Source organism: Dipodomys ordii, unplaced genomic scaffold, assembly GCF_000151885.1.
Source record: "Dipodomys ordii isolate 6190 unplaced genomic scaffold, Dord_2.0 Scaffold45, whole genome shotgun sequence".
Taxonomy (NCBI): Eukaryota; Metazoa; Chordata; class Mammalia; order Rodentia; family Heteromyidae; genus Dipodomys; species Dipodomys ordii.
In genome coordinates, this window is record NW_012267261.1 from 6,704,266 (window position 1) to 6,729,757 (window position 25,492).

A 25,492-nucleotide genomic window follows, 5' to 3' on the forward strand; every position below is an offset into this window, starting at 1 on the left:
CAAAAATAAAAACATAAGACACCATTTTCTGACAAAGTATATGTTGACTATATTCTAACCCTTAGGTGAATTTATTTTCTACAATATGGTAAACTAGACAGGGGAACTTGAAAGGACTGTACTAATAACTGCTAGGTAAATATCATTATAAATGGAGTTGTAGTCTAATGTCATTATTTATTATACTTTTAGAGATTTGAATCCTTAGATAAGGAAAAGAGAATTTCTTGGTTTGATTACTTCTGAATGGTCCTATGCTATAATAGCCCAGTGATGCCATTTGGTATAACAATACATTACAAAGTTTACTATACCAAGGTATCTGTATATTTTTAGTAAGAATCTAACACAAAAATGTATGAATAGTAGTTTTCTTAAAGAGTAGGCTTAGAGATACAATTGCTATATATAACAGGCACTGCTTTTTAAACTCTATAATCCTTCCTATTCAGGCAACTTAGATCAAGAGGATTGCTGGTCAAAGCCAGATTGGGCAGAAAAGTCTGAGATTCCACATCTCCAATTAACCATCAAAAGCAGTACTAAGGCATGGCTCAAGTGGTAGAACACCAGTCATGAGCAAGCAAGCTTGCTTGCTCAGTAAAGAAGAGGCTCTGAGATCAAGCCTATTATAAAAAAAAAAAAAGAAAGAAAAAAAAGAGGGAGATATAGAATCAGGTATGGTGGTATAATCCTGTAATCTCAGGACTAGGGAGGGTGAGGCAGTTAGATCATGAGTTCAAGGCAAGCTGTGGATGCACAACAAAACTCATCACAAAAAGCAAAACAAAAATGTATACTATATAAACTGAACAACTTCAGAACTTAAAAACATCCAACTTACCAAGAGCCTCAGATATGTTTAATACCATTTAGTTTGATATTAACATGAGCAAACCATAAAACTATAAACCAAATTTCTAAATTCTTCACTTATGTGAAAATATGAAATATTTTCATGCAGATATTCAGTTTACCTTTAAAAGTTCAGGCTCCCAGGTATCTAAAGTTAAAGAGCGTACTTTTGAAAAATGAACCCCAAGACTCCTGTATGGGGGAAAAAGAAGACTGCATTATTTATTAATAAAATTTTCAAGTTTCTATTTTATATTCATTCTCTTACAATGACATAAATCCTAATATAGCCTTCAACATACATATAAGTAGCAAAATTAGAGAAGTAGAAAAGATCTGCTACCAAGTGAAGCACAGTAATTTACTATATCCAAAAGAAGTGTCCCCCTCTGAGTGGGCTACCCACCGGTGAATCCCAGAGCACTCGATACACAAGGTGATGCCCAAGTTGATACTGGCCCACCGAGGATCTGCCAGACCACAATCACAACAGCTGGCATTGCCAGGGATACACTGAACCCGCTGCAAAGCACTTTCTCCTTTCAATAATTTCTCTTTTGACTCATTTCCAGAATCTAGGCTTCCTGTTGATGGAGATGATTTCTTATCCAGCTTCTGAAAAAATTAAGAATGTTTCGCTGTTTAAAAAGAAATAATTATGTTGCATACTATCTGCTTAAAATGAAAAAAAGCTTCTAATTCAGACATTAAAAGGCTACTGAAGGCATAAAACAAGCACTAGTAGTTTAGGCACTGTTTACTGCAGGATGAAAAGACTCAGATTCAAGATTCAGGTTCCTCCATCAACAAACTTTCAGTCTAGTTAGGGTAAATATACAAACACTCCAAATTATATGTAAAAAGTGACACAATGAACATATGCACAAGATAAAGAGGCAGAAAGGAAGAAGAAGGCAAAGAGAATGGGAAAAACAGGGTAAGAGACAGAAAAGGTAATTGATACTATTAAGATTCATGAATAAGAAAGAATTCCAGAGCTGGGCGCAGGTGGCTCACGCCCGTAATCCTAGCTACTCAGGAGACTGAGATCTGAGGATCATAGTTCAAAGCCAGCCCAGGCCAGAAAGTCTGTGAAACTCGCATCTCCAATAAACACTCAGAAAACCGGAAGTGGCGCTGTAGCTCAAGTGGTAGAGCACTAGCCTTGAGCTGAAGAGCTGAGGGACAGCGCCCAGGCCCAGAGTTCAAGCCCCAAGACCAACAAAAAAAAAAAAAAAAAAAGAGAAAGAAATAATTCCAGCGCTAGGAGGATGAGGCAGAAGAATCATAAATTTGAGACCAGCTTGGTTACACATCAAGACCTTATTTCAGGAAAATCAAAATAAATATTTTATATAATTAACTGTAAGAAAATTATTTTATGAATTACTACAATAAATAACTAGAAAAGGGGGCTGGGAAGGTGGCTCAGTGTAGAGTGCTTGCCTTGCATGCATGAGGCCCTGGGTTTGATTCCTCAGCACCACATAAGCAAAAAGAAAAAAGCTGGAAGTGGCGCTGTGGCTCAAGTGGTAGAGTGCTAGCCTTAAGCTAAAGAGCTGAGGGATAGCACACAAGCCCAGAGTTCAGGCCCCACGACTGGACCCCCCAAAAAGAAAAAATAAATAAATAACTAGAAAAACTGTGGGGAGAGAGGGTCAGTCAAGGGGCTTGAACTCTGGGTGTGGGCACTGACCTTGAGCTCTTCTGCTCAAGGTCAGCACTCTACCACTTGAGCCACAGCACTACTTCCAGTTTTCTGGTGGCTAACTAGCATTAAGAGTCTCACTGGCTTTCCCACCTGGGCTGGTTTTGATCTGCAATTCTCAGATCTCAGCCTTCTGAGAGTAGCTAGGTTTATAGGCATGAGTACCCTGCTGGCTTTATTTATTTATAAACTAAAGACTAGATCAATTACAGTGTGAATCACAAATAACACACAGTAAAAAGCTGTTTCTAAGTGCATAGTGAAGGTTATACAAATTATACAAGATTATATAAATTATAAAGATTACACAAATAATAAAAATATTCAATATACCCTGGTCTACACAAAGACATGGCTCATTGATTCTAAGCAATTAAAGATAGAGTCTACAAAAAGTTTTCTGATTTAAAAATAGAACAATTTTTTAAAAAATAGTATGTTAGCAGAGAATCATTAGAAATAAAATCTGAGCTGGATACCAGTGGCTCACACCTATAATCCTACCTAACAGGCTGAGATCTGACAGTTCAAACCCAGCCTGGGCAAGAAAGTCTGTGAGACTCTTAACTCCAATAAACTGTTGGAAAACTGGAAGTAGCCTTGTGACTCAAGTGGTAGAGCATTAGCCTTGAGTTGAAGAGCTGAGGGACAGCACCCTGGCCCAGAGTTCAAGCCCCATGATTGACAAAAAATAAAAATTAAATAAAAATTTAAAAATCTGGCTCTTATTTGTCCTTCTTCGAAATTCAGTTTTATAGCCAGGAAGAACTGAGCAAGTAAGTCTGGACACAGAATTCCAGAGATGTTGAGCATAGTGAGACATAAACCCACCAAAGAGAGCTACCTTGCAGGTTATTGGCTCTTAGGCAGGGAAGTAAGGATGTGTGCCCAGAGAGGCAGTCCAGCAAGGGAAATACAAGCCAATGAAGGAGAAGAGGGCATCTAACTAGGAATGCCCCCTAGTGTGAAGTGGCAGGGCCTAAGTAGGATATCAGTGTGGGGCTGGAAGGGCAGGAAACACAGGATATTGGTTATATACACAAGGATCTATCATAAAGCAAATCGAATGAGAATAAATAAGAGCCTAATTTCTCACTGCAATGAAAAACATTATTAATAATGAAAAGAAGAAAACTAGAATCAAACCTGTTATATTAAACCATAACTGAAGATACCAATAGGCTTACTAATGGTTTTCAATCTGAGTAGATAAAGAAATGTAGATGTAAATGTATGCATATGCGACGCTATACATCCTATCTTGGTTTCTAAGTATCATTCTCTAAAAAAAGGAGTCAGAGATTTTTGGAGAAATGGCCAATTTCATGGCTTAATACAGAGAAAGCAGAAGATGCACCTAGAACCACTTGTTGAGCTAGAAAGTAAAGGAACACTCAAAGAACAGTGAGGACAAAGCAAAAGAATACAGAAAACTCCTTTCAAACTTGACTCAATTTAAGCAACAAAAGAGATGATGATAGTAAATAATATTGGATAAAATAGGAGCTCACAGTCAGAAAACTGATTAGTTTTTCTAAGAAATGATACCAGCCAAAAAGACTGTGAAGATTGTGACTAGATGATTTTTCAACAACTAATCCAGACAAGTAGTTTACAGTTGACAAAATCTTATCTACTTGTCTAGAAGTTCCTCTGAGAAGTTCTAAGTAACTATAGTATTAATTATAATTATGAGCAAATTATCAGAGAAACAATGAAAGCCTATAAACACAAATGACTTTCATTCTTGGCTATTCATGGAAACTACCTACCAGAAAAGCTCATGGACAGCACATAGGCCAGTTCAAGCCTTATGACTGACAAAAAGGAATAAAGGAAAAACTTGAAAATATTAATGCCTGGCTCCCAAGTCCATTCAGATGATCTGGTAGGGACTCAAATGATCTGGTAGGAACTTAAGCTTCCTGTGTTAAAGGGTCCAATGAAATGAAGAACCAAAGCTGTAAAAATGTATCTGTGACCAAGCAACAGATTTGTATAAACTTTCAACAAACATAAGGGAACTCTTGGAAAATTAATGCCAATAGGATGAAAATATCAATGGAAAGTTTAAAAGATTAACTGAAATTTCCCAAAGAGTAGGCTAAGAAACACACAATCACATTTAGAACACAATTTTAGAAAGAGAAATTAGAGAGAAAAAAATAAAGTATCATTAATAAGCTCCAACAACAACACTGGATACTACACATAAACAAAAATAAATAAATAAATAGTAGAACAAAAATATAATGCAGTTAAAATTCTTAAGGATAATTATTTCCAATATAAAATTCTGTAACAACCAAATTATTAAAAATATGAGAACATAATATTATTAAGATATTTTCAAGCATAAGAGCCATAAAACTGGGCACCAGTGGCTCATGCCTGTAATCCTAGCTACTCAGGAGGCTGAGATTTGAAGATGGTGGTTCAAAGCCAGCCTGGGAAGGAAAGTCCATGAGACTCTTATCCCAAAGACAGCACCTAGGCCCAGAGTTCAAGCCCGAGGACCAAAAAAAAAAAAAAGTCATAAATAGCTCACTTTCAATAGCATATAGGAGAAAGTCCTCAAATCCTTCATAAGTCAAAGAGAAAAATATGAGACAAAGGAGAGAAAAATCTCCAGGAACTGTTATGTAAAGAAATCTCAGACCACTAACTACATTGCAAACTTAAGGACAACTGATTTAAACTGGAGAAGTATAATTCAGGTGACACCAATTTGAGGGTTTTATCACCAACATACCCTTTTTGCCAGTGTTCCAATAATTAGTATCCAATATTGGCTACTGATGAAATTGCTCCTCTCCTCATTGCTTGGATTAAGTAAGTTCCTCATTTTCTGCTAAGGAAGGCTTCTAATTGAGCTACTCCTGACCTTTCAAATATAACTCAGAGAGCATTTCATTTCCCTAATCATATTTCTGACAAGTGTCTATCACTAAGTTTATGCCTCAGCCCTGCCATATGAGCCAACAGCAGTGAGTTTCATTTCTCAAAATTCATTCACATAAAGTCATAAAATATTTAGGGGAAAACACTAACATTAGAATACTTTATTCCAATCTGGGATATACAGTCAAATATTAAAATAAAGGTAAATTCAAATATTGAAAACTAAAATGAGAAATTCAGCCTAGATTTTAAAAACTCACTCAATTACATAAAAATTATCTATCATAAAGATATTATAATCATATATTGGCATGTGACTGAGATTAGACACTTCTTGTAATTTTTCACTTGATATTGATAATGCCTTTACTAACCTCTGACTCATCACCCTTCTCTCTATAAGCAGTTGCAATACTGGTCTGAACAGCCTTAATCCATGCCTGGCGCAGCTTTTCAGAATCTGCCTGGAGCATACAACTCCTAAAAGGAAATAAGATATTGGTTCAATAATAAAAAATGCTCAAATACATAAATTTTATACTTCTGTCCACTTTGCTATTTAATAATTTGTTGAAATGTTAAGCCTATTTCCAAGACAAATTGTTTTCAAAGAAATAAAGATACCAGTAGTATAAATATTCTCCTAAAACAAATCATCCATCCCTAAACATAAGAATATAAACAAGACAAGTATAGTAGTCCAGGCCTATAAACCCAGCATTTGGGAGGCTAAGGCATGAGACTAGTCTGAGCTACAAAACAAATACCTGTCTTAAGAAAAGTAAAATAATCAAGAAACAGCATATAGTATATATTTACTTATTTATTTATATTTATATAAAATATATATATAGTTTAAAAAGTAGATGAATTTACATTAAAAATATATAAACTCTTAAGGATACCATATATTACTTCTCTGAACTGTGTTATACATGAAAAGGAGCTACCAAAGCTCATATCAGAATATGAAGTAAAATCCTTATCATAAGAGTTAAAGAGTTCTCATATGGGCATATAATCATTATAGAATTTAAAGGATAAAATTCATAAAAAGAAGTTATGTTATATAACATGTATTATCAAGGTACCGCATTAGCAGAGTAGGTAGTACATCAGTCTCATAATATGTATTGTTACTGAAATTTATTTTTAAAAAATCTTTTTATGATAATCATAAATCAAACACAAATTTCATAAACACAAAGTTCATAAAATCAATTCTCAAATTCTTTAGAACTACTCACTTTGTTGGCGAGACCACCTCAAAGCAGAATCTTCTTTCAATGTCTTCACAATGCTTCACTGTGCAGAGCCTGAGATCTTCCACTACTACAGTGGGGTTATCCTACAATAAAGAAACAGGATTCCCATATTTATCAACTTATACTACAAATAACAACATACTTTAAAATATTACTTAGAGTAAAGGATTTTATTTTATCTTACTGTTAGAGACTATCAACACATATAATTAATAGAAGTAATTCTGTCTTATTAATAATTTTATTTGCCTCACAAAATTATTGTACATGGAAAAAATATTACATATGGATTAAGTGAACTTAGTAGATGGTCAATAATTTTAGCTATTATTTTTTTCCACTTTCATTTATATTTATTACTCCTCTAGTCTCCACTAATATATAATAGACAGACACCAGAGACTCATACCTGCAATCCTAGTAAGAAAAACCACAAAACTCTTATCTCCAATTAAACATCAAAAAACCAGAAGTGTAAGTATGGGTCAAGTACTAGAGCACCCAATTTAAGTAAAAAAGTTAAGGGACAGTGCCCTGACCATGAATTTAAGCCTCATTACTGGTACAAAAAAAAGTCACTCCATATGTTATAATGAATGACTATAATTTATGGTTTTTAAAAAGTTTTTTTATTTGACTGTTCTGAGTTGTTATTGTCGTTTTTTTTTTGTTGGTCGTGGGGCTTGAACTCTGGGCTTGGGCGCTGTCCTTGCGCTCTTCAGCTCAAGGCGAGCACTCTACCACTTGAGCCACAGCGCCACTTCCCGTTTTCTAGTGGTTTACTGGAGATAAGAGTCTCATGGACTTTCCTGCCCAGGCTGGCTTTGAACCTCGATCCTTAGATCTCAGCCTCCTGAGTAGATAGGATTACAGGCGTGAGCCACCAGCGCCCGGCCTGTTCTGAGTTTTGAACTCATGGCTTTGAGCTTGTTAGTCAGGTGCTCTACCACTTCAATCATAGTTCCAGCATAATTTATGTCATTTTTAACCTTTCAGAATTATGACCACTGAATGAAAATCCTTAAAAAGCATATTCTCTTTCTGCCTCACAAGATTATCAAACAAAAAAATCATAAAGACATTAGAGTAATAATCCTAGGACACAAGAAAGTCCATCTCAAAGCTATAATTAAGAGTCCAGGACTCAGGCTGGGTGCTGGGGGCTTATGCCAGTAATCCTAGCTACTAAGGAGGCTGAGATCTGAGGACTGCAGTTCAAAGCCAACCTGAGCAGAAAAGTCTGTGACTTTTATCCCCAATTAGCTACCAAAAAAGCCCGAAGTGCAGCTGTGGTTCAAGTTGAAGAGTGCTAGCCTTGAGCAAAAAAGCTCAGGAACAGAACACAAGCCCTAATTTAAGACATGTATGTGCACGCACACATGCACAAACACACAAAGACACACACACACACACACAATTCAGGACTCAAGACTAGAGTTGTAGCTCAAGTAGTAGAACATGAGCTACAAGTGAAAAAATCCAAACAAGAACGTTGAGTTCAAGCCCTAATGCTGGCATATACACATAAAAGAATCTTAAATTGAGTGACTGAAGGGCATTAAATTTATACATGAAAATAGCATAATAAAGCCGGGCACTGGTGGCTCACGCCTGTAATCCTAGCTACTCAGGAGGCTGAGATCTGAGGATCGCGGTTCAAAGCCAGCCGGGACAGGAGAGACCATGAGACTCCTATCTCCAATAAACCACCAGAAAAAACCGGAAGTGGCGCTGTAGCTCAAGTGGTAGAGCGCTCGCCTTGAGCTGAAAAGCTGAGGGACAGCGCCCAGGCCCAGAGTTCAAGCCTCACGACCGACCAAAAAAGAAAAAAAAAAGAAAATAGCATAATAAAATCCATTATACGCTGTTTAAAAGGGGGAGGAAGAAAAAGTCATAGGAGGGTCAATTTTATCAAAATATGTTCCATGCATGTATGGAAATATCACAATAAAATCCCTTTATGCCATCAATCTATACTAATAAAAATGGAAAGAATGTCAAAATGCTTCTAATTATAATACTATAGAAATCAAGAGAGTAAAATTGCTCTTGGGTAAAACAGTATGTTCTCTCAATACAAAGATAAACTACTTTTAACTTTTACTGATGTATAATTAATACCTACAACATGGAAACTTCAGTTTTAACAGTTTTATCAACCAGTGTAACCACTATTGAAAACAAGGTAAGACACTATTTCCATCATCCCAGAAAGCTCTCTAGCATTCTTTCCAGTTAATCTCCTAATGTCTACCTAGAAGCAAGAACTTACTTTATTTCTCTATGGATTTGCATTGCTGGTTCTGTGCAAATACATATGTGTGTGCACACGTGCACCTGCACACACCAGTTCTGGGCTTGAACTCAGGGGCTAGGTGCTGTCCCTGGGCTTTTTGCTCAAGGCTAGCAATCTACCACACTTCCATTTCCAGCTTTTTGGTGGTAAAATGGAGATAACTGGCTTCAAACCACAACCCTCAGATCTCAGCCCCCTGAGTAACTAGGATTACAGGCATGAACCACCAGTGCCCAGCTTGCAGTGCTGGTTCTTAAAAATTACATTAAAGAACTCATATAGTGCACATAGTCTGGTTTGTCTTGGGGATTTATTGTATAAAAATTTTACAGGGGCTGGGAAGGTGGTTCGGTGATGAGTGCTTGCCTCACATGCATGAGGCCCTGGGTTCAATTCCTCAGTACCACATAAACAGAAAAAGCCAGAAATAGTGCTGTGGCTCCAGTGGTAGAGCACTAGCCTTGAGCTGAAGAGCTGAGGGACAGCGCCCAGGCCCAGAATTCAAGCCCCACAACTCACAAACAAAAAAAGAAAAATAATTTTTTTTCACAGGTTTTTTTCTTCACCTCCGTTTGATGCTTCCTAATTACTAATTTTTTCTTTTTCCAATGCTGGTTTAAAGAAGAGAATTCAGATTCAGAATCATTCTGCCTTTAGGATAAAACATTGGTGGTTTTTAAGCTAGTTGTAGTGGTGTATCCCTATAATTCAGGACACATAAGTAGGACAATCACTGTTCAAGGCTAGCCTGGACAAAGTTACCTACACACTGTATCTGAAAAACAAACTAAAAAGCAAAAAGACTACAGCACTTGCCTAACAAGTGGGAAGCATGGAGTTCAAATCCTAGTGCCATCAATCAATAAACAAACATAATTCAAATGTTAATAGTTGCCACTCAAGAGTTTCCTTATACATGCCAAAACATAAAACTAGTAAATAGTAACTATAATAATTTTGTACATGAGCACTTATGGACTGTAATATTTACTAAGGCAAACTATAAAAAATAAAGTAAAATTGGAGACTGGAAGTATAGCTCAAGTGGTACAGCGCTCATCTAGCATGTGCAAAGTCCTGAGTTCAATCAGAACTGAGAAAAAAAAGCTAAAATTGGGAACTCACTCAACTTTCTCTTAATTTCTTTTCCTTTTTTCTGATTTTGAATTAATAAAATATGTGTAGTTTTTCGCAATAAAACCAGATGGGGCTGAAGAGACAAAACACTTGTCCTGAAGATAATTTGTTCAAGATGCCAAAAAATGTATTTTTAGCCCATCCCCAAGTGTAGGTAAGGACCAAGGACAAAGACAGGGCTGATAAGGACTTACCTACCAAAAAAGAATATAAGGCCAACTCTCCTTACAATGAAACACTGGCACAGGGAGCATTTGTGTGCATGAGTTTTCAGTTCATTTCTTAAGAAAAGACCTACCTTAAATTTTTTCTGGTAAACCAGCTGATTGTTCTGTATTGAAAACCAGCGTCTAAATAAAAAACAAAATAGATTGTTTTCATAAACATAAATTACTTTTCCGATGGACAGAAATGAAATACTGGAGAAAGGACTAACAATCAGCAAATAGTAATTATATTTTTTATAGACCAGAAGCAATGAGATAAATTAAGAGCAAACATCATAAAACCATAAATTAGGAAAATAAACTTACAATATTTTGATTCACTTTATATCATAAATTCACATCCCAACAAAAACTCTTATTTGTGCTATCATCCAATAATTGTTTTAAAATTTAAATTTGAAGCTTTTGAGATTCCTCAAAGTAAAATGTTTTCTCCCAATTACATATTTATCAAATTAAAATATAAATTGTGAATTGAAATATCCTTGCATATAAACATTAGGATAAATTGTTTTATTTTCAACCTTTCAGCAGATAATTCAGCAAGTCTTTGATTTTATAAGCAAAAAAGAAAACTAATCATTCTAGAACTGATTCAAACAGGATAATCGTCAAACTTGGTCATACTGTGTACTTCTAAGCAAAATAAAGTTATCACAAATGATCCTCTCAACTACATGGTTCTGCTTATTACTGTAAATTAGAAAAACATTTACTTGCAATCTGCTTTAGAAGAAAAGGCTAAGCTATGTATACCATATTTACTAATTCTAATTTATTAAAATAAAAAAGACTTAATATCACAGCCACAAGCACTTATAAAAGAAAGCAAAACTTCTCAACAAGCATGAAAGGTAAAATGATATTTAAGTTATCATTTTAAAATTAGTTTCATGTAAGATGGCTTCTATTGTAAACATTAGTTATTAATCTATTAGCAGATAGAGAGTCTACCTTTTCATTGCTACTAGTACCAAGCACTAGAAATTATATTCAGACATTTCAAATTTTTTAATTTGGAAACTTCTCCAAATCTGAGAAAATGATTAAGAAATGCTTTTCCATTTTCAAGCCTTTTACTAGATCGTTAGGTATAAGAAAAAGGTTTCCCTTTTTTATTATAAAATTGTTAAAACTGTTAAATAAGCACCTAGATAAAACAAGGTGGGTTGCCTCTAAATGCAAATCACCAAGAGGCTAGAAAAGGAAGAACTTCTCGGTATCTTTTACAACAGATGGCTGGTTAGAAATGTTAAAGGAAATACCTATACACAAACAAAATGGTGCAACTCTGCCATGTGAGATGACATGCAATGGAAATAATCTCTGCTACTGATTAAAGGGGTTTTCTTAATTGTTTGCTGGAGAGTGACCTATATTAATGAAGATTCATAGGTCTTATAGCATAGTAACCATTTTATTGTTTTATTGAACTATGGGAAAAATGCCCATTTAACAATGTAACTGCCATGCTTCTAAGGTCCTTAAAAAACAAATTTCTTTTGACCTATTTCATCATAGGATAATACTCCCTGCAAAGAATAACAAAATACTGGGGGAGGAAGAGTGTTCTTTTTTCAGAGACAGTTCCCTCTAGTTATTAACTTCAGATCGTATTTCTTCCTCCCTAGTCCCCAACAGTAGAGTTTGAACTCAAGAGCTATATATTTGCTAGGCAAATATACACCTCCCAACCAATCATATCTGTTTCTTGAAACTCAGTTTCACTACCATTTATCTGCTTGTGAGTGGCATAATCACTTCATCAAGCTTTTGTATGCTCAGGAAAGACAATATGAAGTGATCTAATTTAGATACCTCCTAAGAAGGCATAACGAATATCCTAGGTAGAAAAAAAATCTGAATTAGAAAGCTTACATATTACAATACTATCTCCCTCCACTACCACTAAAACTTAAAAAAAAAGTGCACTCTTCATTGTTCAAAACTTTACACAGGTAAAATTATTCCTATAGAATAAACCTAGTGATTATTAACATTTCTAAGAAAAGGAAAATTGAGAATGGCAAACAGCTCATGAGCTTTGGGATACAGAATATTTAATAGTTTTAAATACTTGGTACTTGAAATCTGAAAGTTCTGAAAAAAAAAAAAAGTAACAAAGCTGGGGCTGGTGCCTTAGGGCTTAGGACTGAAGTTTGAAGCTACTACAAGCAGTAAAGCCCGTGAAACTTTTATCTCCAATTAATCACCCAAAATTTCAAAGTGATAAGAGACATGGCTCAAGTGGTGAGGTACTAGCCTTGAGCAAAGCAGCTCAGGAACAGTGCTCAGGCCCTGAGTTCAAGCTCCAGGACTAGCACCATAAAGAAAAAAGTAATTAGATCCAAAGAGAAAAACTTTCAAAGGCATTGTGCTAACTAATATACTAAGGTCTCCAAGATCAAGGAATGGAACACAAAGCCAAAAATACAAGTTTTCAAAAAGGAAAACATATCTACCCAGTTGAAATAATTCAGTATAGCATTTTTAGATTAAAATATGAAATTTATTAAAAAATTAAGGATCATTCTTTTTTATACACTAAGAATATCCAGATGACAAAATTTAGATAGGAAAGTTAAAAATATTTAGAAAAATCAAGTATCGTTTGATTACTAGGTTCCAGAACTGTACTTAAGATCATGAGGAAAAAGTCAAACTTCTAAGTCTGTAGATGGTTTCTCACCAAAACTGTAAATTATGGGCTCATACACCTATACATACAGATGCCAAGTAGATAAACATTTAATAAAATAAAATAACAAACATGATTTTAGTTTATATAAATTCAACTTACTATATTATAGGGGAAAAATTAAACAAAGAAAACTTAGGAACAATGTATTCTTTCAACAAAATTAATATGGTTTCCAAAGTGACTAATCTTAGCTGCTCAAATTTTGTAGTTTGCTAGTTTATTTCCTTTATTAAAAAAAGACATAACAGTATTCTTTGAGTAACTGAAAGTACATCAAATGTTCTTTATAGATTAAAATGAAGTACAGAGATGGGCAATCAAGAGGTATAATTTCATTCCTCAAATAAAATGCTTCTATTTTTGTTCCCAATTTAAAACATAAAGAGACATTTTATCCATTGCAAGTAATCCAGCTTAAATGCAGGTTAATTATGAGCTTTCTCGTGCCAAAGAAGAAACTGGAGTAAGATGAGAAAGGGAAGGAAGCCATTTGGTACCTGATATGATCGGGCTTTTTCCTGTCATGTAAAAAAATGGGGCAGGATTAAAACATAAGGGAAAGGTGGTAAAAGAATGAAAATGCAAATGTGCAAAAAAAAAAAAAAAAGCAAAGGACTAGCATGATACAAATAAAGCAAAAATTGAAGGAACAAGCTTAAGCTTATAAACTAACAAAATAATCAAAAGTATCTGCTGTATTTTATTTAAGCATCATATACAAATGTGTAACAGAATTAATTCTAACTCTTGGGAATCTGAAATACTAATATTTTAGAAATATTCAAACCATGCTTCAAGTATTACCGTATAAAAATTCTGGATGGTCTTAGTATACTTGTGCAAACCTCTTCTATTATTATTTTCTAAATCTATGGTCATGACTAGACAATACAGATAGTACCTTGCCACTTCATTAAAAACTGCTCCTAAAATCACTGCAGGTATATCTACAGAAATCTAGAATAAATGAAAGGTTTTCGTAAAGAAGTGGGATCACGTAGAATTTCAGATTATAAAATATTAGCCAAAGAAACTTCCCACCTACCCACCTCCATTTTTATCAAATGATAGCAAAGATTCTAAGGCCACACATAAGAGTCATCTTTAATTTATGAATGCTTATTATAAAACAAAAATCAGTAAGAATAAAACATTTAATCTGTAGCAGCAACATATAGAACACTTTGCTTTTTTAAACAAAGTTGTGTAACACATTTCATGCTTTTAGCTGTACTTTCTAGTACAACAAAGATATTAGCTATTTTGTCAGCCTTTCTACATCGTTAAATAAATTATATCAAAATGTACTTATTTTCCTTTTTTATCTTTTCTACATTTTTTAACAAAAGGAGGAATATATGAATACACTTGATCCTATTCCAATAGTCCACTAGTTTATGAATATGGTGAAGTTATCATACTGAGAAAATGACTGACAAGGAAAAGTTATTATGGCAGAAAGAATACAGTAGTCTCTTGATATGTGTAGAGTTTCAGAACCATAACCCTCTTTCCAAGGATATCCAATCTATAGATGCTCAAGTCTTATATTTGCATATAACGTAAATGTGTGTGTGCATGCATGTGTGTACACAATAGGGCCTTGTCAGTTGCCCAGACTACTCCTGAATTCCCGGGCTCAAGTGATCCTCCTGCCTCAGTCTGAGTATGATAGGACTACAGATGGGCATGCACCATGATATCTAGTTCTCCTGTATACTTTACCAACACAATATAAATGCTATGTAAGTAACTGTTAGAAAGTACTGTTAAAGGAATAAGAAGAAATAAAAGTCTGCACAAACTAACTACAGACTTATTTTTTTCCAAATATTTCTGAGTCACATATTTTGCTTGACTCCATGGACAAAAAGAGCCATTTGTATTACAGATATACCTAACTTTGAGATGCCACTAACTACAAATCTGAAAACAATCAGAAACTAGCTCAACAGTCCACTTCAGATGTAAACCTTTTCATTCTGATGCTATTTTAATTGCATCACATAAAATATATATCTATTCTGGCAACTTTAAGACTAGTGAATACCACTTTCAAAAGACTTTTAATTACAAAACATAAGCTGAGGTTTTAAAACTATTTGGGAAGTCAAAGTCACATTCACATATCTCTCAGGAAGGATGTCTTTTTAAAAAGTTGATGTTAAAAGTTTTATATGCCATAATTCCATAAAACTATAGATTGTCACTGTATGGTGACTATAAAATGTTCCCTAAAACTAATTAATCATTGGGCACCATTGGCTCATGCCCATTATACTAGCTATTGAGGAGGCTGAGGTCTAAGTATCAGGTTCAAAACCAGCCCAGGCAGGAAAGTCTGTAAGACTCTTATCTCCAAGCAGCTACCAAAAGAGCCAAAAGTGGTACTGTTGCTCAAGTGGTATAGGGCATCAGCCTTGAGCAAAAAATCTCAGGGACAGCACCCAGGCCCTGAATTCAAGCCCCAGGACATCTCTCTCCTTTCTCCTCTCTCTTCTCTTCTCTCTGTCTCTCTCTCACTAACTCACACACACACACACTCTCACACACACACACACACACACACACACACAAACTAAAAGTATATAAGCAGTAGTTAGAAACTCTTCATATCTAAGTAGCTGGGGTTACAATTCCATAAGTCAGGTTATGAGTACAATGCTTCTTCTTCAACTTTTCCTTCATTTTCCCTCAATTTCCCTCTTTCATCTCTACCCTAAAGTTACATAGTTTCCTATATATTTTTAAGTTAAAGCATAAATATTACAAATATATAATCTTACCCAAAGGCTAGTAGTAACAGATTAGATTATGTTAGATGGAGAACTAATTAGAAAAGCAGGGCAGATACTAATAAAATATGGCTAAAGAGAAAGTATTTGTATTTCCTGACATTAGCTTCTTGACAAAACTGTTAGAAATTGATACATTCTAAATGCAAAAACAAGAATATTTTAACTAACATTTACTATACTTTTTTCTTCTCCCATTTATAACTCCTTTCTATTATGCTTTAGATATATTTGTCCCCCAAAGTTTTATGCCTAGTCCTCAGTATGGTGGGAGATAAAATCTTTAAGAGATAGGTCTTGACTAGGTAATTACACGATTGGGGAACCACCAATGGAAGGATGGTTATAGAAAAAGAAGATTGGCTCTTTTCTGCTCTCTAACTCTCTGTTGTCTACTATGAGTTGTATACCACTTCTGCCACTATGGTGCAATCCACTACCAGGCCCTCACCAGAAGACAGATCAATGAGGACACTCAATCTTGAACTTTCAGCCTCCAAAACTGTGAGTGTAATTAATCTATTTTCTCTCTCAATTATCTCTAAAGCTCATTTACTTTACTGAAAATTGGGCTATTAGACTTTAACCCATGATTCTAAATAGTAATCGTTATCTCATAACATATAAATAATACCTCCTTTAAAAGCAGCCCAATTTCCAATAAGCACATAACATGTTTACTTTTGAAGATTGTTTATCTATTCCTTATTTCATTTTATTTCTAGATCTATTAAATAGAATTCATAAATCAAATAAAAATGAAAATGTTAGCACAATCTAATACAAATTTTCTTCTATTGTCATAAGTACCAATTTAATTTTTCACTAACACTGTGCTGCTTCACTTTATTTTTTATCTGATTTTTTTTCTTTTTTTCTTCTTTTTTGCCTGTCATGGGGCTGGAACTCAGAACCTGAGCACTGTCTCCGAGCTTCTTTGGCTCAAGGCTAGTCTTCTACTACTTTAACCACAGCGCCACTTCAGGCTTTTTTCTGTTTATGTGGTACTAAGGAGTGGAACCTAGGCCTTCATGCATGCTAAGCAAGCACTCCACCACTGAACCACATTCCTAGCCCATGTTGCTTCATTTTAAGTCTGAGATCATTCGTCACTGAAGGAAGTTTATTTCTTTTCTTTATGACATAAAGGTTTCTATAGACTTATTGTATTTTTCCTTTTGTTAAATTTTAAGGAAGTTGTTTTAAAATCTGAAGTTTAAAACTTAATTCTAACATAAAACTATACTGGATGAATAATCTTTTTTTACTATGAGACTCACCAATAACATTAAGTTTTTCCCATTTCATGTTCTAGTTACAGAAATGACCCAGAGGTTTAAAAGATTATTGTCATTTTTCAGACCCTGTAAAACATCCATTTTCATTTTTACTTCATAATAATTAGAAACATTGTTTCTAATCAGATCACTATAGTTGAATGACTATGACATGAGTATCACTATATTCATGTTTTTTTGTTTCAAGTTCTTCAAAACTTAAACAAGTTAAATGTCAAATATAATTATTACTCTTCCTAGTTGAAATTCACTCTCAGTTTGTTTTTCAAATAAAACCTTCTACCATTTAAATTTAAATTTGACTGTAACATGCTAGGGAAATATTCAACATATTTCCTTCAATGTCAAGAAACCAAAGTAAGCACACTCAAGGCATTAAACATTTGGGTTTCTATTAAATTATATACTGAACAAACTTGCCAAAAAATCCTATTTGTATTTTTATTTTTTATCAGTCGTGGGACTTGAACTCAAGGTGCTGGGTGCTGTCCCTTAGCTATTTTGCTGAAGGCTAGCATTCTACCACTTTGAGCCACAGTGCCACTTCTGGTTTTCTGGTGGTTAATTAGAGCTAAGAGTCTCCCAGACTTTCCTGCCAGAGCTGGCTTTGAACCTTGATCCTCAGAGCTCAGCCTCCTAAGTAGCTAAGATTAGAGGTGTGAGCCACCAGTACCTGACAACTCAAGTAGTAGAGTGCTAGCCTTGAGAAAAGGAGCTCAGGGACAGAGCCCAGGTCCAGAGTTCAAGCTACATGACTGACAAAAAAAAAGAAAAATAGCTATTACAATTTCCCATCTGAAAAATAACACTATATCCTTAAGTTCCTCTTTATGGCTTCTACAAAGTACCAAATATCAGGATCATCTGGCTTAAAAATTAGTAAGTGAACAATAAGTAAAAGCATACATATAGGGAAGAAAACAAAATGGAAAAAAAGCTTAATTATTTTAATCATCAGTTATATTTAATATATAATTTGAACTAATACCTATTCAATAACCATTGTGGGAAGTAGCTTGTGTTCAATAATTGTGATGATATAGTCATAATAACCAAACAACATGAAAGGTCTACCTTGCTTCTTCCTTAACCTTGCTTGCAGTCTAAGGATTAAGAATATTTTCATTTTCACCTGCTTTAAGAGTCTTTTCTTCAATGGACTGGGATCAAGAAAGTTACTACAAGCTAACTACCAGTGGCTCACACCTACAATTCTATGTACTCAGGGGACTGAGATCTGAGGGTTCCAGTTTGACGTAGCCTAGGGAAAAAAGTCCAAAAGACTCATCTCCAAGTAACCACCAAAAGGCTGTGTAGCTCACATCACAGAGTACCAGCCTAACATGAAAAAGCTAAGCTCCCTTAGTTTTGGCCCTGAGTTCAAGCCCAAATAACAGCACAATAGAAAGAGAGAAAGAAAAAGAGAAAGTAAGAAAGCATGCAAGCAAGACATAAATTTACTACACAATTTATAGAATTTCAGGAAAAATGAAGGAAGCAATTGCCAAACTCCAAATATGTGAAATATATTACCTGTTCCACGTTTTGAAGGCATTACTGGCCCGTTTAAAGAGATAACCTTCCATGACAATGCCATTTGCAGCATCTACATTATATTCCAGCTTAGAATCATCACTGGAGAAATCCTATGCAAAACAACACACAAGAGGTCAGATTAGGTCATGATGTTACCTACAAAAATCAATTTTTCTAGGGAAAGAGTTGAAAAAGAAGGAAAGTTTAGTATTAAGGCTGTTTCAACACTATTCACGAAAAATATGGGGGTCTTAAATGGCCAGTAATTGAGGATGTTTCAGCACACTAAAGTACTTCAATTCAACAGACTATTGTACAACAATTAAGAGAATGTTGGTTTTAAAGGACAGATGAATACATAGAATATAAAAAAACAAAGTAATAGTATGTAAACAAAGACACAGAAACCAAGTGATATATTTGAAATGCTTTTATCACAATTATTTATGACAATACGTGTTCATAATTTTTAATATATAACAATATATTTAATTGGGATTATTTGAATCTACCTAGATATTTTTAATTTATTTAATTTTTAATATGTATTTTTATTGTAAAGATACTGTACATAGTGGTTACAGTTACATGAGTAAGGTAATGAGTACATTTCCTATATAGCATTGTTACTCCCTCCTTTGTTTTTCCCCTACCATCCTTCCCTCCCCACCTCCCCAACTCCCTGCCCCCCAAGTTGTAAAGTTCATTTTCAACATAGTGTCTTGAACATCTCATTGTTACAATGGGTCAACCTGTATTCTTGTTATTTCCCTTTCCCTCCCCCAATTAGAAAAATGTATATACAAGATACAGGGCACCAGAATCAAATACAGTGACAACAGGGGTTATACCATGAGGGAAGAACATACAAAACAAACAAAAAAATCACATAGTAGATTATAAGTACATTAAAAAACAAAGATAAAACCTCTTGTGTCCCTATCTTAAGGTTCATTTTGCTTAGCATCATCTTATATGGTCATATGTACATAGCTTTTGACCTTTTCTGCTTGTCCCAGACATATACTAGTTATTGCAAATAAGGGAAACCATAAGAATGTATTTAATTGGTACTATTTTAATATACTTATATATTTTTTAATTTATTTTTTATATATTTTTCCAGTTGTGGGGCTTGAACTCAGGGTCTGGGAGCTGACCTTGAGCTGTCTTGTTCAAGGCTAGTACTCTACCACTTTGAGCCACAGCTCCACTTCCAGTTTTCTGGTAGTTACAAGAGATACGAGTCTCATAGACTTTCTTGCCTAAGCTGACTTCAAACCATGATCCTCAGATCTCAACATCCTGAGTAGCTAGGATTACAGGCATGAACCACTAGTGCCGGGCTTCTACCAATATTTTCTAAATGTACTACTATCATGGTAGCTTTTTAATATAAGAGGAGTAATTACTATTTAGTTAGTTCAAAAAAAAACTATGTTTTTTCTTTCCTCTAAATTAGAATTTAGTTTTGTAATACCAAAGGACTTTCAGACAATTTCAAGTGAGCATGTCAAACTCACTTTTTGGGAGGAAGTAGGGAGAAGATACTAGGGTTTGAACACAGGGCTTGGCGTCACTGACACACATATTCACCCCTTGTGCTCACTTTTAATGTTAACTACAAAATGATTCATAGGCTTCTTGTATCACCCTAATCATTCAAATATATATGTATTTCTATATACTGTAATAATATAGTATAGAAAGATATAGTGATTAATATTTATCAATTACTAATTAAATGTTAATATTGATTATTACATTCATACAATATGATGTCAATATATTAACATATTATACATTTGCATGTAACTCAAATGTTTGATTTCCCTCCAATGATTCATGAAGTCTGGAAATCAGATAATCAATACTTCCCTCACGAACTTCCTAATTTGAACACAGTCTCAATAATGTTGAATCACAGCAAATTTAAAACTCTAAAAATCAAGTACCAGAACTTTTGAACTTATTCCTGAACCAATACCTACAACTAGAATGCTACTTGTCTTGAGAAACCTTTTTACTGATGGCCCACCTGCTGATAAACCTGGGAAATAAGGGACCTGAACAGAAGGGGAGGTGGAGTGAGTCACTCAAGGGCCTTCCAAATCTGAGTCTGCTAAGACAGGGAGTGGAAATGGAATGAAATTAGAAATAAAAGGAAAATCTGATTTTTTAACCTTTCTAATTACATAAAAAGGAATAATTTTAAAAACTGCTATATTTGCATAAGTCTTAGGCAAGGGTTGAAAGAGAAAGTTACTCATATACACATATATATGTATGCATACACATATATATATATATATGTATTAAAGATGTTTATTTAGGTCATAATTCTGGACTTTTGAATGCTCACATGTGGTGATGGCCTTCCTGTCTGAGGAATCCCTTCTCCTGATATTTTTTATTCTTTAATCATAAGAAATGAATCTAGGAAGTGGCGCTGTGGCTCAAGCAGTAGAGCGCTTGCCTCGAGCTGAAGAGCCCAGGGACAGCACCCAAGCCCAGAGTTCAAGCCCCACGACCAAAAAAAGAAAAAAAAATGAATCTATAAATGGATCATTACATTTCTTCCTAGTACTTTTTAGAAAAAACACTGCATTACTTCAATTCTCTCAGTTAAAATTTATTTGAAGTAAAGCTCAAGAGTGTATCTCAGTGGTACCCTGCTAGCCTAGAATGTGTAAAGCCCTGCATTCCTCAGATCTGTACAAAAACAACTAATTTATTTGAGGATATGATTTTGTCTTTATTTATATTATTGCATGTATATCTCAGGTGCTAGATGTTGAACCCAGTGCTTTTTGCATCTACAATAAGTAGATGCAACACAAGGCTATAATTTATCAAATTATGCACATTTGTTTAAGTTTGAAATAGATATAACTGACTTTGTAACATTTCTAAAAGTTTCATTTGTAAAGGTATAGTTTCTTTAATAATCCTAATTCTACTTAAGAAAATAATGAAACTGGGAGTGTAGCTCATCAGTACAATGCTTGTCAATGATGCACAAGAACCTGTACTCAACTTCCAATACTGAGAGAGAAAAGACAGAGAGACAGAGAGAATAAAACCTCTCTGAATGTGTAGTGGATTATAAATGTTACTCTACAACTATGTCTTTGAGAGAAATAAGTATTCAATTTACTATTAATATCAATATTTAAAGTACTTTAAAATGACAATCATTATACTTAAAATGTGAGAAATTTCATAATGTTAGCAAATGATAATATTGGAATGGATATATTGTAGAATCTCTCTGATGATCTAGTGATGACAAATTAAGAAAGAAAACTCAAAGACAAAAGACTAAATATGAAATTTGAAAGCCAAAGAAGTCAGCAGAGCAAGGAATCTAGCTTTCACATTAGGGGCATTTGCCCAACAAGAGAACTTGAACGTTCTTATGAGGTTCAGGGAATAAAAAGGTAAAAACAGATCAATGGTCAGTGATGGGTATCAAATAGAAGCTTTTTCCAGCGCAATTGTAAGCTAGACAAGAAATATTACCAGGGCTGGGAAAGTAGCTCAGTGGCAGATTGCTTGCCTTGCATGCATGAGGCCCTGGGTTCAAATCATCAGCACCATATACCAAGTGGTTCTGTGGCTCAAGTGGTAGAGTGCTAGCCTTGAGCTGAAGAACTGAGGGGCAGCGCACAGGCCCAGAGTTCAGGCCCCACGACTGAACAAAAAAATAAAATAAAAGTTGTTCCATAGCAGCAATAGTCCTAATAATAAAAGAAAAAAACTAAAAAAAAGAAATATTATTACCACTTACATTTGAGTTTATGATAAAGGTTGTAGCCAGCCAGAATGGTGAAATGTTGGAAAGAAAAACCTTATTTATGAATGAAATGTTTTACAAGGATCATTTTAAAGTATCCAGAAATAATCAGTATTCAAAGAGAATTACTGATTACAGTAATTAAAAGAATACTGATTAGTGTCAGGCACCAGTTGCTTATGCCTATCATCCTAGCTACTGAGAAGGCTGAGATCTAAAAATTATGATTCCACAAATCCAAGAGGCACTAACATCCAATTAACCAGCAAAAAAGCCAGAAGCAGAGGCATGGCTCAAATGGTAGACCATCAGCCATAAGTGAAAAAGCTGTGAGATCTCAAGCCCCTGAGTTCAAGCTCAGTATCAGCACGAAAAGAAAGAAAGAAAAAAATACTGTTTACAAAATCAATAGAGAAATATTGGCTTTATTCTAATACAACAGAAAGAAATGAATTTAAATAAATTAAAAAAGATAACATTACAAGAATATTTAAAATGTGTTTAGAGCCAGGTGCTAGTGGCACATGACTGTAATCCTAGCTACTTAGGAGCTGAGATGTGAGGATCTTCCTGAGCTGTAAAGTCTATGAGAAGCTCATCTCCAATTAACCACCAGAAAACCAGAAGCGGTGCTGTGGGTCAAAGTGGTAGAGCGCTAGCTTTGAACAAAGCGCTCAGGCTCTAAATTCAAGTCCCACGACTGATCAAAAAAAAAAAAATGTGTTTAGAATGAATCTAGCAAAAGAGATAAAAAAGAAAATAAAAAATCCTTATAAAATCAATCAAAAAAACTCCAGTAATTGAAGAATATAACAAGGCCATCAATTAAACAACACTATTAAGTAAAGACATCATTTTCCCCAAAGATTATTACTTGATCTCATTTAATGTCAAAATCTCAAAAGCTATTTTTATGGAACCTGAAAAGCTGCTCCTAAAATTTATATGGAAATGCAAACCTACAGTAATTCATTTCTTCAAAAGAAAAGGTAGGAAATTGCTTTATTAGATATGAAGACTTACTATAAAGCTAATAACAACTAAGAGAATATAGTAACAGGATATTAAGAGAAAAAGATTAATAGAATAAAGAGCCCAAAAACAGCCTTAGCTATATGTAAATGTGAAGTACAAAAAGGACATACTATAGAACATTTGGGAAAAAAACATTGATAACTAGTCCAGATCCACTACTAATGGGAAAAAAAAATGAAAATTGGATCTTTACTTGACATCATAAACAAAAACCCAAGTACACATGTACTGAACATCTAAACATGAAGTCTAGTGATATAGCTCAGTGGCACAGTGCTTGCCTAACATTTGTGAGGCCATGAGTTTAATCCCTAGTACCACCAAAAAAAAATTAAAGCAGTGATCTTTATGATTTGGAGATGGAAAAGATTTACTGAACAAGACACAAAAGGCATCAAATAAAAACTAATAAACTACATAAAAATTAAAAACACATAAACCCAAAGGGGCTTATGCTTATATTCAGAATACATGGAATGTATAATTGACAGCTAACCTGACAGGAAAAAGGGAAAAAAACACTAATAGACATTTCACAAACAGTATGACTAAATGATCAACAGATACAGTCACAAAATTATGTATAAATTAAACCACAGTGATATAGGTTCACATCTGCCCACAAAATTAACAAAAACATAAAATTGTTTGCAATATAACAAGGTGACAATGAGCAATGGGAATTCTCAGAGTGCTACCTGCAAAGAATGGAATCACATTTTGAGAAATAATTCAGTAATACCGACTAGGGCTGGACCTACATGCACTCTTTGATTAGACAGTTTTATTGCAAGAAAATCACCAAAAATGTGTACATATCCAAAACCATGTACACAGATAGTTACAGCATCACAGTGTCTTTAAGTGATCAATGCCAGTTCTTTAGAAATCTAAGTAATTATATTAAATACAGTTTCTCTTAAATTTGATTGTTTTTTTTTACCTGTAATGCAGCCTTGTGCCAGCATTTAAGAGCAGAAAAAAGGTAATTATTCATAATGAACAAAAATAGCATTATTATCAATAAAGGAAAATAGTTTGAAGTATTGTTTAAAGTCAAATAAATTACTCAGATTTAATACCAGTTCTGAACCTTCAGTACAATATTTAACAGAATAGGGAAAGATATGAAATTATATATAAATATATATAATCATTAAATGTTTGAATTCAAGCAAATAATCATACATTTCTACAAACATTTCAATCTTTCACTTCAATTAAAAATGATTCCATTTTAATAATCTTTTCACAGTAATGTTACTAAAACAAATTACTCATCAAAATATGTTGGACCAAGTGTAGTGGTGTATACCTGTAATTCCAGATATACTAGAAGTCTAAGTAGGAGGATTGTAGTAAAAATCTGATCCTTGGCAAAATGCAAGATACTCTATGAAAAATAACTAAAGCAAAAAAAGGCCTGAGAGTGTACCTCAAGTGGTGGAGCAGAATATAAAAGGGGTAGGGATATTTCTAAGTGATAATGTCCCTGCCCAGCAAGCATGAGGCCCTGAGTTCAAACCTCAGAACTGCATTAAAAAGAAATCATCATGTCCCACACCCTAAACTTATTCCATTTTTTCCTGACAATAAAAAAAAGTGTCCCAGCTATGATGGGACACATTTGTTGGTTATCCTACCACTCCAGAGGTTGAGGCAGAAGGATTACAAGTGCTAAGCTAGCCTTGGTCACATAGCAAGACTAAAATTTTTTAAATTTGTTTTAGTAAAAAAGGTAAAAATAAAGGAGGAAAGAGAGAAAAGTTACTCAAATAAAAAACTAAAGCCAGGGGGCTGGGAAGGTGGCTCAGTGGTAGAGTGCTTGGCTTTCATGTTCGAGACCCTGGGTTCGATTCCTCAGCACCACATAAGCAAAAAGAAGAAAGCCAGAAGTGGCGCTGTGGCTCAAGTGGTAGAGCGCTAGCCTTGAGCTGAAGAG

At 34.5% G+C, this 25,492-nt stretch overlaps 1 protein-coding gene across 1 annotated transcript in view; it reads right to left on the bottom strand.

Moving 5' to 3' along the window:
- The window catches only part of Acap2 (ArfGAP with coiled-coil, ankyrin repeat and PH domains 2), a 115,932-nt gene that overhangs the window by 24,549 nt on the left and 65,891 nt on the right, over positions 1–25,492 (bottom strand). Inside the window, exons 10-15 of the mRNA XM_013019502.1 lie at positions 18,717–18,829; positions 10,461–10,512; positions 6,712–6,812; positions 5,839–5,944; positions 1,262–1,470; positions 978–1,047 (exon numbers count right to left, since the gene is read on the bottom strand). Of these exons, the coding sequence (XP_012874956.1) occupies positions 978–1,047; positions 1,262–1,470; positions 5,839–5,944; positions 6,712–6,812; positions 10,461–10,512; positions 18,717–18,829 (651 nt within the window). The remainder of the gene's footprint in view (positions 1–977; positions 1,048–1,261; positions 1,471–5,838; positions 5,945–6,711; positions 6,813–10,460; positions 10,513–18,716; positions 18,830–25,492) is intronic.